General features: G+C 42.3%; 1 protein-coding gene across 2 annotated transcripts; it reads left to right on the plus strand.

The window, feature by feature from the left end:
- The first annotated feature begins 3401 nt into the window (after positions 1-3401).
- On the plus strand, positions 3402-14919 carry mindy4 (MINDY lysine 48 deubiquitinase 4). 2 transcript variants are annotated; one of them, XM_029695595.1, is made up of 18 exons: positions 3402-3616; positions 3970-4089; positions 4189-4394; positions 4485-4770; positions 5021-5283; positions 5422-5477; positions 5593-5705; positions 5924-6040; positions 6228-6316; positions 6661-6762; positions 7029-7092; positions 7704-7769; positions 7926-7993; positions 8092-8155; positions 12429-12590; positions 12983-13160; positions 13417-13501; positions 14718-14919. In XM_029695595.1, the coding sequence occupies exons 1-18, from the start codon at positions 3545-3547 to the stop codon at positions 14764-14766; spliced, it is 2160 nt and encodes a 719-aa protein (XP_029551455.1). In that variant the 5' UTR covers positions 3402-3544; the 3' UTR covers positions 14767-14919. The 2 variants fall into 2 exon arrangements, with proteins under 2 accessions (XP_029551455.1, XP_029551456.1); XM_029695596.1 differs by having other exon boundaries at positions 4189-4322.
- The last annotated feature ends 1723 nt before the right edge of the window (positions 14920-16642 follow it).

Consider the following 16642-nt stretch of genomic DNA (forward strand, 5'->3'; position numbering starts at 1 on the left):
GAGCGGGTACGAGATGATTTTCAGGGAGGTGGCCTGGTCGATGAAATTCACTGCGGCTATAGAGACAACACATGAGGGACAGCCAGCCAGTGAAATGGAAACCAGGAATGGTTTGGCGGAAAGTGATGATGGAATAATCATGCCTACCCCGGGAGACAGACGATCACAGAGCCTTCCCTCTGCTCCTGTGGACCCCGGGTTAGGATGCACCAGACACTGCTGAAGCTGGTGCCCCTTCAGGCCGCAACAGGAACAAAGCCCCAGCTGTCTCCGACGACGACTCCGCTCTGCCACAGAGAGGTGTGTGGCCCCTAACTAAATGGGTTCAGGCTCTGCTTTAGGACACCCAAAGGAGGAGGGCGAGAGGCGAGTGGTGCGCCAGCACTCCCAAAGAAGGTTGTCCAGACGGATGGCCATCGCGACGAGCGCGTCCAAGGAAAGGTCGCCGTCCCGGCATGCCAACTCCATCTGGACCTCCTCGCGCATTCCTCTTCAGAATAGGGTGCGGAGCACCAGCTCCTTCCATCCGCTGGAGGCTGCCAAATTCCGGAAGATGAGGGTATACTCCGAAGGGGTCAGGGCACCATGCTGGAGTTGGAATAGTCTCCCACCCCCCTCTCTGAAGACCGCCCTGAACAGAGCTATGAACCTCTCATAGGAACCCAGCTCTTCCTCTCCTCTCTCCCAGATGACTAACGCCCACCCAGTCAGCAGGGAAAGGACCGTGGTAACCTTGGACCTCTCGGTGCTGGGGGCTCCCATCTGATGGGTGAAATAGAAGGAGCACTGGAGTAGGAAGCCACGGCATTGGATGGAGTCGCATCATACTTTTCCGGGAGGGACAGTCGGGCATTGCTTCCCTGGGCGGACTGCTTCGTAGGCTGGGGGGCTGGCTCGCTGTGAGGAGGCCCTCCGCTAGTTGGAGGTGAATCCTCTCGGGTGGTGTCGAGGCGTTGGAGGACATGGAGGAAATCCAGTTGCGCCAGCTGATCATGGTGTTGGTGGAGTAAGCGTCCCAGTTCGCCGACCGTCTGGGAGATGTCTTTCTCTTCTGCTGCTTCCATATAGGGAGGCAGTATTCTGTAACGTATACGCTGGGAGTCAGGAAGCAGGTGCAGAAGGTGAGTTTAATAATAAGAAAAAGGCAGATCAACAAAACAGGAGAATCGTACTGACCGTAACAAAACCAATACTGCCTCATGACTGAGGCTACTGAGGGCTAAATAAAGGGAGTGTAATCAAGGTAATGATGAAGTCCAGGTGTGTTTAACGATGGGGATCAGGTGTGCTAAACAATGGTTGCCAGACCGGTGGTTAGTAGACTGGTAATGTCGAGCACTGGAGCGGGGGAACGTGAAAAGGAGTGGCACATGCAACAATTTCAAAGATTTTACTGAATTACAGTTCATATAAGGAAATCAGTCAATTTAAATACATTCATATGCCCTTATCTATGGATTTCACATGACCGGGAGTACATGGGGCCATGTATTATCATGCTGAAACTTGAGGTGATGGCGATGGATGAATGGCACAACAATGGGCCTCAGGATCTCGTCACGCTATCTCTGTGCATTCAAATTGCCATCGATAAATTGCAGTGTTTGTTGTCCGTAGCTTATGCGTGCCCATACCACGATTGCTTGCAATAGATCCGACCATACCCCGCCGCAACCATGGGGCACTCTGTTCACGACATTGACATCAGCAAGCTGCTCGCCCAAATGACGCCATACACGTGGTCTGCGATTGTGAGGCCGATTGGACGTTCTGCCAAATTCTATAAAATAACGTTGGAGAAGGCTTGTGGTAGAGAAATTCAATTCTCTGGCAACAGCTCTGGTGGACATTCCTGCAGTCAGCATGCCAATTGCATGCTCCTTCAAAATTTGAGACATCTGTGGCATTGTTTTGTGTGGCAAAACTGAAAATTTTAGAGTGGCCTTTTATTGTCCCCAGCACAAGGTGCACCTGTGTAATGATAATGCTGTTTAATCAGCTTATTGATATGCCACACCTGTCAGGTGGATGGATTATCTTGGCAAAGGATAAATGCTCACTAACAATGATGTAAGCTAATTTGTGGCAAAGATTTGAGAGAAATAAGCTTTTTGTGAAAATGTAAACTTTTCTGGGATCTTTTATTTCAGTAGTCAAATCATAAACCAGCTGCTTTTGACACAGAACATACAGGAGTTTTGCTGCATTTAACCATTATATCATGTACAAAGCCAGAGCCCACCTCACTTTAGTCTAGGAAACAGTTGTCTTGCCACGCCAAAGATTTCAATGACAGGAGTGGCAAGGGGTGGAATGTAATAGCTGAACAGAGACGGCAAGCAGGCAGCCGAAGGTAGCCATGATCGTCGTTGATGGGGAAAATGGCGGCTGTTCTGTTCCAGGTGACTACCAGGTGACTACCTCATGAAGTTGGTTGAGAGAATGCCAAGAGTGTGCAAAGCTGTCATCAAGGCAATGGGTGGCTCCTTTGAAGAATCTCAAATATAAAATACATTTTGACTTGTTTAACACTTTTTTTTGGTTACTACATAATTCCATATGTGTTGTTTAATAGTCTTGATGTCTTCACTATTATTCTACAATTTAGAAAATAGTAAAAAAATCAAAAAAAATTGGAATGAGTAGGTGTGTCCAAACTTTTGACTGGTTCTGTACCTGAAGAATTGGATCAAGCGGTTGGTGCACAATGACTGACCTGCATGGTAAATGGAGTGCTGAAGCCACTCCATCCATTTTATTGTTTTTTGATTAAGCGTCTCTCCCATCTCACGTGTATTTGGGTTAAATGAAATTCCCAGTGAGAGCCTTTGTGCCCAAACCCATGCAGTGTGACAAATGTAAATGATCATGTGTCAAGTGTATGTAGACAGTAGGAGTATTATATGCCAGCTAAGCCTAAATGCTGCAATTGTGGTGGTGAACATGCACCTGAATTTCTGAAGTGTCCTGTTAAGGTGAAGGAGATGGAGGTGGCAAGAATGAGGGCTGTCCAGCATGTCTCCTATCCGGAGGCGTTGAGAAGAGTGGAAGAAAGGAGTGAAGTTGAAGAAGTAAGACACAAGATGGTTCCTTGTCAACAGAGGGATCCTGAGAATGTTGCACGAAGGTGGACTTATTACTTTGGTTATCAACTGCACAGAGCAAACAGAGAGGACATTTTAGAAAATAAGCATCATTGTGAGTGTGGCTGAGCGTTTTTTGGGACTCAGGGACTTTTCTGCAGAGGCATTGCAAGGAATACTGTCGATGAATGAACCGCCCCCCGTTACAGTAGGTGGCAGCAATACACCAATAGGTATAGTCTGCCATAAAACATTGAAGCAGAAGAAGAAGCGGAAGCAGGATGCATGACGAAGCCTCTCTTACCCCAGCAACACGCATGCACTGTAACCATAGAAACAGACCATACTGTCAGTTATTATCGTTGTTCTATCTGTGATACTGTGTTGTATGTAGCCTGTCGCTAGCTGGTTAGGTAGCTAACTGGCTAAATATACTTTTTTTGTGGGGGAATTTGTCGTTCATGCCACAAGTTATGGTTGTACGAGTAGAAGAAGTTGCTGCATCGCTTGTGCGGGAATTTCTCAGTCGGAAGGTAGGTGGAGTGCTGTGCACATTTGAAATTGGAATAAAATGCAAACGCTATCTTTCAGCTGGCTAGACTGGCTGAGTACTAACGTTAGCTACAGTAGAAAACACCACCGTTCAATCTGTGATGGTAAAGACGTTCTTTCAGACAGAGAACATTAACACAGATATTTGACATTAACGTAGCATTATTAGTAACAACTTGAAGTCAGTTCAACGTATTGATATCATCTTTGATGTTTTGAGGATGTTTTAACTTTACGTTAGCTATACCTTACAGGTAGCAAACGTTACATTTCGCTAGCTAGCCTGAGTGTGGTACAGGCTAAGTCAATGTTTGTTTACCTGCACACACTACAGGGACTCAAGAGAACGATTGCCTGCATGGATGAAGAGCATCCCCGCACAGATGCCAGCATCAACAATAGATCCGATCTGCGACAAATTCTTCACTTGGAAGGTCTATATAAAAGAAACAAGGTAGCCTAATCAAAGAAGAGGCAGATGAGTTTGAATGCATTGAAAGTGCCCCAGCGTTCATATATTAACACACAGCTGCTTGTTATGTTTTCGTGATAGGCCCAAGACTGTCCCCTGAAATCAATGTTGGAAGTCATTGTAAGACATCACATTGAAGGACATAAAGAGGACAGGCCAGGCTTCAACAGTGATGTCATCCAGACCGTATCAACTACACAGAAGTTGGTGACAAAGTCAGTGTATGACCACAGCAGGGCAGAAGAGAACACTACTGGATTTATCTTCAACCAAACTGACATGTCAAGGTTTTCATCAGAATCATCTAACTATGACTCATGTCAGGTTATTTTCAAAAGGCTTGTTTTGATGTGTATTGTGAATTATTTCTGTTCCAGGTCACTTTCAGAAGTTGTCTGTCCACCTCATGGTACATTATCATCATTAGAAGTGTCAGATACTCCCTCTACAACTACCCAGAGAAGTTTCTGGAGCCATAGCCTTTCCTCAGAGGGCCAACAGGACCGACAGCCTGTACCCTCCTTCCTAGACAATGACAGCGCCGCTAAAAGGGAATCCTTTTCAGACAAAAACACGGTCGTCACCACAGAGAGTACTCATAAGAACAAAACAAGCCGCCTCAGACGAGGCATGATGGCAGGTCCCATAGCTAGTTCCCCCCAGGTATAGTGTTTGACTCAATGAAACTTGTGTCATATTCATTCATACACACTGTAGTAAAACACTTCTCAACGTAAAATGAAAATGAGTGTATTTTTTTATTGGACAAGCTCAGATCCCTGTATTGTGATGATAGATGTTATATTCATAATCATGGATACAAGATCTTTACTAAGCTGACTCTTGTGATACATACAAATGAACAGCTCGCTTTGTTCCCTTATTTGGTGATGTGAATTCTGTTCTCTCTAAGGAATCGAATAGAAAACGTCAGACTCGACGGTTGGGAGGCCCTAATCTTCTTCTGGCAAATGATGAAAACCAGAAAAACATCAGAGATGGGCCTCTGTTGACTACTGTCCAGTCACAGAGAATGGTTAAAGGGTTGACAGAGCTCTCCACTGCTGACCCCATGAGAGAAAGCCAACAGCCGCGGCGCAGCACACTGGGGAAAGGATTTGATGAAGATGGCTATGGGTTTGAGAGAGTAGGAAAAGACAAGCACAAGACCAGCAAGTAAGTAGATTTTAGTTTCCTTCAACCTTTTTACTGACTAGGGAATTTCGGATTTCTTACTGTAACCTAATTTCTTACTGTAACCTACTGTAACCTAATTTAATGTATATTTATTTTATTGATCTATATTTTTTTTAGAACAAAGTCAATGACCAATCAAAATGTTGATCTGCACATGTCGGAGATGATTTTGGGTAATTATTACATTTTATCAAGCTGAATGCAACATTCACTCAATGTCTATAATTGTTATCATTATGACACCTCTTTTGCAGTATTGGATGACATGGACCATGTATTTTGTTGCAGATGACATTGATGATGATGAGGAGTTGCGTGAGCTCTCCAGAGTGCCCTGCCACTTCTCCAGTTTGCCTCAAACCACTTCTGATAGTCAACCCATGGACCAGCATACTGCCATTGTAGGTTTTTAGATGTGTCAAACTCTTTCCAAGGAGGGCCGACACTAGGCCCTCCGTGGAATGAGTTGGAATGGGGCACTCCGTGAATTAAAAGTAGTGCACTGTATAGGGAATAGGGTGCCATTTGGGACTCAGCCATGATTACTGGAGCTCAGATATTTTGCCTGGTTTGAGTTAAAATGCTGTGATGTCCTGTGATGTCTGTGTGTTTTTACCAGGCCCTGAAAGAGCTCATCCTTGGCTCCAGCACCAGTTGTTTCAGTGCTGAATGGAGGAGTCAGAGTTTCACTTTCTCTGATGCACCTGATCTGAGATATGGGCTTGTTCAGAAGAAGGTAGGACCAATACACCTGGGGCCCTGGTCAAAAGTAGTGCACTATGTAGGGAATAGGGTGCCATTTGGGATGCATTTAGGCTCTAGAGCTCTATCCCTTGGAACAAATCATTCTAATCATGATAATATTGGTTATGTTCAGGTGTATGGTCATGTAATTTAGCAATGTCACTGTATTGACTTTCCAGGGTGGTCCTTGTGGAGTTCTGGCTTCAGTCCAGGCTTGTATTCTGCAGAAACTTCTATTTGAGGGGACCGGCAGTGACGCAGGGCACCAGTAAGCACAGCATTCATTCATGTTTCTCTGTCAGATAGCCCACATGTACCAGGCTGTGTCCCAAAATGCATCCTATTCCATATTTAGTGCACTAGTTTAGGCCAGGGCCCAAATGGCTCTGGTCAAATGTAGTACACTATATCAGGAATAGGGTGCCATTTGTGACGCAGTCTTTATTATGAGAAATTAAATGTTCTTCACAAACCATTAATTCACATCAATGAGTGCTTTCTTGATTTACATCAGTGAGTATTAAGTCATGGAAAATTCTGTAAGTTTCAGTATTTAATTCCGTCTTGACTTCAGATGACTTCCATTGACTTCACATGGGATTTTGTCACCAGGAGATTAAGACCCTCTGATGCTGTGAGAACAAAGTGCCTCACGTTAGCCACTGCTGAGATCCTGTGGAGGGCTGGGGAGGGGAAAAAAGCCACCATCGCCATGTAAGTGAAACTCTCTCTGTTCCTTGTTGGGATCTAGCCAGCAGAATCAAAATCACTTTATAGAGAATGTCAACATGAAAATACAGGGTCATATTCACTAGGCAGAAAACGGAGGGACAACCCAAACTTGTCCAATAAGAAACCCTTGTTTTCCGTTGCAACATTTTTTGGTACGGTGTGCACAAATGAATACTACCCTTGTTTTAAAAGGTGTAAGCCAAGGTTATCCTTTTATAAACCTTTCCGTTACCAATGTTGTCTTGCAGAACATCAGGAAGAAATCATTTCACCCCTACAGGACACCATAGATCTGAAGGAGTTCTAGAAAAGGTAAAGTAATGTTAGAGAGAGTCTCTACCCTCTTGTCATCTATTTATGATCCTTATTTTAGCAACGACCTGGGGAATAGTTACAGGGGAGAGGAGGGGGGATGAATGAGCCAATTGTAAGCTGGGGATGATTAGGTGGCCATAATGGTATGAGGGCCAGATTGGGAATTTAGCCAGGACACCGGGATTAAAACCCCTACTCTGCAATGGGATCCTTAGTGACCACAGAAAGTAAGGACACCAGTTTAACGTCCCATCCGAAAGACGGCACTCTCCACGTCAATGTCCCCAATCACTGCCCTGGGGCATTGGGATATTTTATTTTAGACCAGAGGAAGGGGGGTGTTAGACAGCATCTGGTCTCCCATCCAGGGACTGACCAGGACCAACCCTGCTTAGCTTCAGCCATCTACTGTACAGTATGTAGACAGTGTGTTTTTCTAGGAGAAATGCTAACATTTTAAAACATTTACTCTAATCCAATTACACTATTGTTGTTCCCAGATATCTATATTATGTGACCATCAGTTATGAACTAGGTTTGAGGATGAGGTTCTTCATATCTTTGATGCAATTTGGACAAACGTCTTTCCTAAAACTCTTTTGTTGTAGATTACATGTATTGATGTTGACAATCTAAAGGACCTTCAGTTGCTTGTGGAACAGCATATTCAACAGGTGAGATTACTCTATATGTATTATATGGTCAATATCCTTATGTGCCCATGTCAAATGCCAAAGCATGCACTCGTCTACTTTGAGGGTTTCGGTTAGATATTTCTGTTTGATTCTTTTTCTCACACTTGACTAAACTGGTGATTTCTTTCTTTGTAGTTTGAGTCGGGAGCCTTAGGGTGTATATTGCTCACCATCTCTGCTATTCTCTCCAGATCTATTGACCGGTACGATGGTAGTGTACATTCAACACATATGAACAGACAGAAAATGCATGCATGCCATATAAAGTAGCTGTTGTGATCCTGTTCCCCCTTTTCCTCAGGGTTAGAGAGGATATGGATGTCCCCAACACCACACTCATCGGAGCCCATGGCTACTGCACACAGGTAGCGTCAAATGGCACCATATCCCCTGTATAGTGCACTATGTAGGGAATAGGGTATTATTTGGGCACCTGAGTGGCACAGCGGTCTAAGGCACTGCATCTCAGTGCTAGAGGCGTCACTACGGACACCCACTGGTTCAAATCCAGGCTGTATCACAACCGGCCGTGATTGGGAGTCCCATAGGATGGTGCACAATTGGCCCAGCGTCGTCCGGGTTTGGCTAGTGTAGGTTGTCATTGTAAATAAGAATTTGTTGACTTGCCTGGTTAAATAAAGGTTACGTTTAAAACAATAATAATTGGGATGCACTCTAAGTAGGCCACCAAAAACATAGCACTATGCCAAGTAGAAATCAATATGTTTTCTCCAATTCTGTTGAAAGACACTCTTCAAATTCACCAATAGCTCTTTTGAATTAATCTTGGACAATGTGGTTTTGCTCATGGGGAATAATATTAGTAATGGAGAAAAAAATCGATATTATTTTTTCTTGATTTAATATCAATACTGTTAATCCAAGTATCGATTAGTAATACATTTTAAAAAGTTCACGTTAGCTAGGGATAGTCGGCTGGAGCTGCGCCAAAACTCTGGTATTTCTCATGTTCTCCATCTTCTTTTTAAATGGTGAGCCAACATCAGCACTTTTATCTCAAATGCGTTTTCTCATGGCTCTCAGCAGACATATAAACTCAGCAAAAAAAGAAACGTCCCTTTTTCAGGACCCTGTCTTTCAAAGATAATTCATAAAAATCCAAATAACTTCACAGATCTTCATTGTAAAGGGTTTAACACTGTTTCCCATGCTTGTTCAATGAACCATAAACAATTAATGAACATGCACCTGTGGAACGGTCGTTAAGACACTAACAGCTTACAGACGGTAGGCAATTAAGGTCACAGTTATGAAAACTTACGACACTAAAGAGGCCTTTCTACTGACTCTGAAAAACACCAAAAGAAAGATGCCCAGGGTCCCTGCTCATCTGCGTGAACGTGCCTTATGCATGCTGCAAGGAGGCATGAGGACTGCAGATGTGGCCAGGGCAATAAATTGCAATGTCCGTACTGTGAGACGCCTAAGACAGCGCTACAGGGAGACAGGATGGACAGCTGATCGTCCTCGCAGTGGCAGACCATGTGTAACAACACCTATATCCACATAATTGTGGCTCATAATCATGATGCCATCTATTTTGTGAAGTGCACCAGTCCCTCCTGCAGCAAAGCACCCCCACAACATGATGCTGCCACCCCTGTGCTTCACGGTTGGGATGGTGTTCTTCGGCTTGCAAGCCTCCCCCTTTTTCCTCCAAACATAACGATGGTCATTATGGCCAAACAGTTCTATTTTTGTTTCATCAGACCAGAGGACATTTCTCCAAAAAGTACAATCTTTGTCCCCATGTGCAGTTGCAAACCGCAGGTTGGCTTTTTTATGGTGGTTTTGGAGCAGTGGCTTCTTCCTTGCTGCGCGGCCTTTCAGGTTATGTCGATGTAGGACTCGTTTTACTTTTGTACCTATTTGTACCTCCAGCATCTTCACAAGGTCGTTTGCTGTTGTTCTGGGATGGATTTGCACTTTTCGCACCAAAGTACGTTCATCTCTAGGAGACAGAACGCATCTTCTTCCTGAGCGTTATGACGGCTGCGTGGTTCCATGGTGTTTATACTTGTGTACTATTCTTTGTACAGATGAACGTGGTACCTTCAGGCGTTTGGAAATTGCTTCCAAGAATGAACCAGACTTGAAGAGGTCTACAATTTTTTTTCTGCGGTCTTGGCTGATTTCTTATGATTTTCCGATGATGTTCAGCAAAGAGGCACTGAGTTTGAAGGTAGGCCTTGAAGTACATCCACAGGTACACCTCCAATTGACTCAAATTATGTTAATTAGCTTATCAGAAGCTCCTAAATCCATAACATAATTTTCTGGAATTTTCCAAGCTGTTTAAAGGCACAGTCAACTTAGTGTATTTAAACTTCTGACCCACTGTTATTGTGATACAGTGAATAATAAGTGAACTAATCTGTCTGTAAACAATTGTTGGAAAAATTACTTGTGTCATGCACAAAGTAGATGTCCTAACCGACTTGCCAAAAGTATAGTTTGTTAACAAGAAATTTGTGGAGTGGTTGAAAAACAAGTTTCAAAGACTCCAACCTATGTGTATGTAAACTTCGACTTCAACTGTAAGTATTGTGATATTATTGTATCGTGAGGTCACTGGCAATTCCCAGCCCTAAATAATGTACAGTGCATTCGGAAAGTTTTCAGACCCCATTACTTTTTCTACATTTTGTTACGTTACAGGCTTAGTCTAAAATTGATTAAATATTTTTTTTTCTTCATCAATCTACACACATTACCCCATAATGACAAAGCAAAAACAGGTTTTTAGAAATGTATTACAAATAAAAAAAAGAAATATTACATTTACATAAGTATTCAGACCCTTTACTCAGTACTTTGTTAATGCACCTTTGGCAGCGATTACAGCCTCGTGTCTTCTTGGGTATGAAGCTACAAGCTTGGCACACCTGTATTTGGGGAGTTTCTCCCATTCTCTGCAGATCCTGAGCACTCTGGAGCAGGTTTTCATCAAAGATCTCTCGGTACTTTGCTCCGTTCATCTTTCCCTCGATCCTGACTAGACTCCCAGTCCCTGCCAGAGAAAAACATCCCCACAGCATGATGCTGCCACCAACATGAATCATCGTAGGGAATATGCCAGGTTTCCTCCAGACATGGGGAGGCAGTATTTTCTGAATGTCACGCGCCAATGTAAAAATTGGGTTTTTGGATATAAATATGAACTTGATCGAACAAAAAATGCATGTATTGTCTAACATGATGTCCTAGGAGTGTCATCTGATGAAGATTGTCAAAGGTTAGTGCTTAATTTTAGCTGTATATCTGGCTTTGTGACGGCTATCCGTGCTTGGAAAATTGCTTTTTTTTTTTTTGCTAAGGTGCTATCCTAAAATAATCTAATGTTTTGCTTTCACCGTAAAGCCTTTTTGAAATCGGACAATGTGATTGGATTTATGAGTAGAGTATCTTTAAAATGCCGTATAATACTTGAATTTTAATTTTGAGATTATAATTTTTTTAATTTCGCGCCGTGCTATCTCACTGGTTGTTGTCCAACCAATCCCGTTAACGGGATTTTATCTCGAAGGGGTCCTCGAGGTTAACGAGGTCTGGCACTGATGTTGGGCGATTAGGCCTGTCTCGTAGTCGGCGTTCTAATTCATCCCAAAGGTGTTCGATTGAGGTTGAGGTCAGGGATCTGTGCAGGCCAGTCAAGTTCTTCCAAACCAATCTTGACAAACCATTTCTGTATGGACCTCGCTTTGTACATGGTGGCATTCTCATGCTGAAACAGGAAAGGGCCTTCCACAAACTGTTGCCACAAAGTTGGAAGCACAGAATCGTCTAGAATGTCATTGTATGCTGGAGAAATAAGATTTCCCTTCACTGGAACCAAGGGGCGTAGCCCGAACCATGAAAAACAGCCCCAGACCATTATTTCTCCTCCACCAAACTTTACAGTTGGCACCATGCATTCGGGCACGTAGCATTCTCCTGGCATCACCCAAATCGTGATTCATCACTCCAGAGTACGCTTTTCCACTGCTTCAGAGTCCAATGGCGGCGAACTGTACGCAATTCCAGCCAACTCTTTGCATTACGTATGGTGATCTTAGGCTTGTGTGCGGCTGCTCGGCTATGGAAACCCAATTCATGAAGCTCCTGACGAGCAGTTCTTGTGCTGATTTTGCTACCAGAGGCAGTTTGGAACTTTGTTGTGAGTGTTGCATCCGAGGACAGACAATTTTTACGAGCTTCAGCACTCAGCGGTCCCGTCCTGTGAGCTTGTGTGGACTACCACTTCGCGGTTGAGCCGTTGTTGCTCCTAGACATTCACATTTTACAATAACAGCACTTACAGTTGACCGGGGCAGCTCTAATTTTACGATCTGACTTGTTGGAAAGGTAGCATCCTATGACGGTGCCACGTTGAAAATCACTGAGCTCTTCAGTAAGGCCATTCTACTGCCATGGTTTGTCTATGGAGATTGCATGGCTGTGTGCTGTATTTTATACACTTGTCAGCAACGTGTGTGGCTGAAATAGCCGAATCCACTAATTTGAAGGGGTGTTCACATACTGCTGGGTATATAGTGTATTACGTTATACTGTATGAATTTAAACATAATCCACCCTGACATTTATTTTGGTTTTATTATTATTATTATTCTTCCATAGGAGCTGGTCAATTTATTGCTGTGTGGACAGGCTGTGTCCAATGTCTTCAACAACAATATGGAGCTGGATTCAGGCAATGGAAACCTGACCCTTCTCAAGGGAATAAGAGGTCGCAGTGACATTGGACTGCTGTCCTTATTTGAACATTATAATATATGCAAGGTAAAAACACATGGTTACATGACACATCATATGTGTCCCAAATGGAATCCTATTCCCTATATAGTGCACTACTTTTGACCGTAAGCCTATGGATCATGGTTAAAGGTAGAGCACTATAAATGGAATAGGGTGCTTTTTGGGATGCACTTATCTGTTGAAACAGCCCTAAAATATTACAGATTGTGCCTTTTTTAATTAATCTTTCTGCACTATTTTAGAACCGTAACTAACTAGTTAGCTAGTAACATGTGCAGCATAGAGAAACACTAACCAACAATGCATATTTTAGTCAACTCTTTTTGACTCAGCCAATGTCTACACTCAACCAAGACGCTCTATTTCCAGATACCTTTTGTTTCTAATGATCATGTATGGTTTGATACATTTTGAAGGTTGGTTCCAACCTGAAGACTCCCAAGTTCCCTATCTGGGTGGTGTGCAGCGAGAGCCATTTCAGCGTGCTCTTTGGTGTGCAGGAGCTGCTGAGTGACCAGTGTGTGATCGGGGAGTTTGACCTGTACTACTACGACGGCCTCGCCAATCAGCAGGAGGAAATCTGCCTAACTGTCTGTACGTATGGAACACTGATGATGATGATCTGGGTTGGTTTAATCTGCTAGAGAACTAGACACAGATGCATCCCTTATGTACTGTAGCTATTTGGGTAACTCTGTTATTGATGTGAAATGATCAGGCCCTATTCATTCATCTCACGTATCACTCGTATGTATTTCACTTGAAAATGAATGACTTTCAGTGCTAATCATAAGTTAATATCAAGTTAATGTTCCTCATGAAGAGTTTGTATTCTTGTATTTATGTCCAGCTTTAGGTACCTCAGGAATATCTGCTGGCTGCCAAGGTATCGACACTGATCTCATTCCTCCTCTTGAACACTGTATACGGACCAAGTGAGTCAGTTCATTTTTCTTGTTCAAACATGCATTAAAGCCGCCGGTGCTTAAATATAAGTAATATAATAAAATCATTCCCATCAAAACCCATCAGTTTATGCTAGTGACTTGTCTGAAGGTAACCAGTACTGGATTAAAAAAAATGAATAGAAGTATGGAGCTTAGTTTTGTGCCTACTCCCAAAAAAGTGTTTAAATATGTGTAAAAAAAAGTATATCTATACTTCCTGTGCTTTTTTATATCTCCTAGATATAGGACAGACACTTATTTTTGGACTGTCATTTTTGCCATTTATGAATGTTACTCAATGCATTTCTGTGGGCTATAGTATAAAGGCCCAATTCAATATGTTATCAAATGTTTTTATTTATCTTTTTTTTTATATACCTAAAGGGGTCATAAAATAGCTAGATAATCCATGATATTACCATCCTAAAACATTTCCATAATGTTAGCTTGAACCACTTCGCTTGATTGTAATTGCACTAGTATTACATTTTTATGTACTTTTATGTAAAGTGTCCTTCGGTGTCTTGAAATGCGCCTGACAAATAAAACTGTGTTCTCATTGTAGGATTTACACTGAGTATACCAAACATTAGGAACACTCTCCTAATATTGAGTTGCACCCCATGTTGACTCCAATGCTTTCCACGGTTGTGTCACGTTGGCTGGATGTCCTTTGGGTGGTGGACTGTTCTTGATACACACGGGAAACTGTTTAGTGTGAAAAACCCAGCAGCGTGGCAGTTCTTGACACAAACCGGTACGCCTGACACCCACTACCATACGCCGTTCAAAGGCACTTTAAATCTTTTGTCCGGCCCATTCACCCTCTGCACACATACACAATCCATGTCTCAATTGTCTCAAGTCTTAAAAATCCTTCTTTAACCTGTCTCTTCCCCTTCATCTACCCTGAAGTGGATTTAACAAGTGACATCAGTAATGGATCATAGCTTTCACCTGGATTCATGTCATGGAAAGAGCAGGTGTTCATAATGTTTTGTGCACTCAGTGTATAATGCTGCCTATTTATATTGCAAGTGATACTTTGAACAACATTTGTAGTACAATGTTTTTATGGTACAGTATGTACATTTTAGTCATTTAGCAGACAGTCTTATCCAGAGCGACTTCTTCAAGTTATATCAACATTTGCATGCATTTACCATAGTCCACTCTGACTGTTTATTGTGTTTTGTTTTCCTAGATGGAAAGATGCCATTGTCAATTGGAATGACACCGAGCCCATACTTTGACTGGCTAGTGGATAGAAGGTGATGACTGTAGATGACACTGGGCCTACCCCATGGCTGGAGACACAAAATATACTGCTTTCTTATTACACTTTTATCCAAAGCGAATTATAGTCATGCATGCATACATGACAGATTAAATAGAATTGCTTACAGTAGCGGTGCATGGGTAAAAATCACTGGGAAGCCAAGCCCCCCCCCCCCAAAAGCCATATTATAACCTACTGTATGTGTTGTGATACTTGCGTTGTTTGCTCTAGAACCTGTTAGTTCATATGCCTTGCCACTGTGATATATATAGGCCTAAGGCCGAGACAGTAAGAAGACATAGTGGCAGAATAAATTCAACCACACCTTTGTTTCATCACAAAACTGGAGAGAAACCTCTGTCCGGTGAAGTCCACAAAGCATATTTCATGTAGCAAACAGTTATATGACATACAGCATAGTCAAGCAAGTTAATGTTTCTGACTTTTTACTAAACAACTATTGATTTAGAACCACAGAGTTACCATAAGTCTCAAAGAAAGCAGGAGCTGCCTCCACTATTCCAGCACCATTTCTACTTCAACATTTCAACATCATCAAGTCAAATCACTCATGCTTGGTCTAATACAGTGACAACTAAAAGATACCAAAAACGATTTGGTCCAATCAACGTAAGCCAAATGTGATATGGCTGTCCATGGTTCTGCTTTCTCTCTGTTTGTGTGCGTGCATTCGTGCAAGTATAAAAAACATGTTTACTCACCCTACTTGTAGAGAAACGCCAATGCCATCATCCTCTTTCATGTTGATGAAATGGTCTATAACTCTGTCATACAGTACACACTTTTAGTTTTGTTGTCCTAGGGTACCTGGCTAAAATGCTTTCTAGCTAGCTTTACTTCCTTTCATGGGCAACAATGAGCCAGGCCAGCTAGTTAACATGAGTCTACTACGTCTAGCTACATATTGAACTTCCATCCTCTCAGGCCAGGGGCACAATGTATGAATTAATGGTTGGATCATTATCACCATTATAATCATTGGCCAGTACGGAGAATTACAGCTGCATTATGTAACTTTTTGGGCATCCAGACTATATTCACATAGAAATGGGATTTATAGAGCTGTCGTTCTCATTGAAATCAAGTCTTAAGAAGCGGTAGATCTGTTCTATGCGCACAATTTTTATGCTTCCCGGTCTTAAGTTTGGTTTTTGTGTCTTTTACTTTCGGTTTTGAACGCCAGCGTCAAGTAGCTGAAAATATTTTTGGTTATGGAAAATATATTTCACTGCGGTTTAGATGGTACAATGATTATCTACACTATTCTTGCTTGTTTTGTCACATAAACTGAAATTAGGTGAACTATTAGACTTTTAACAACCAGGAAATGGCAGCGTGCATCTTTATGTAAAACCACAAGTGCAAATCCCTATCTCCATCCATGGCTAATTTAGGAAAGGGACAATTTTAGCTAACTAGCTAGCTAGCCACCGGAGGACAACAACATAACGAGATGCAACAATTCTAGTTTTTTTTCTGTCAATTCAATATTAGGAAGGTATTGTTAAAGTTGCGCTATGCAGAAATCACTCTGCCATTTCCTGTTTGATGAAACTCTAATATTTAATCTAATTTTAATCTATGTAACAAAATAAGATGGTACAGTGTAGAGAATCATTGTACCATCTAAACCACTGTGAAAGATATTTTCCATAACCCAAAATATTGTATTTTCAGCTGTTTTGAAGCTGGTGTACAAAACCAGAAGTAAACAATGCAAAAATAAAACTTAAGAATGGAAAGCATAGAACATATCTACTGATTGTTTTCAAGTTGAATGATAGATCTATAACCCACTTTTCTATGTGAATTTGGTCAGGTCGCACATA

Source organism: Salmo trutta, chromosome 17 (genome assembly GCF_901001165.1).
Source record: "Salmo trutta chromosome 17, fSalTru1.1, whole genome shotgun sequence".
NCBI lineage: Eukaryota > Metazoa > Chordata > Actinopteri > Salmoniformes > Salmonidae > Salmo > Salmo trutta.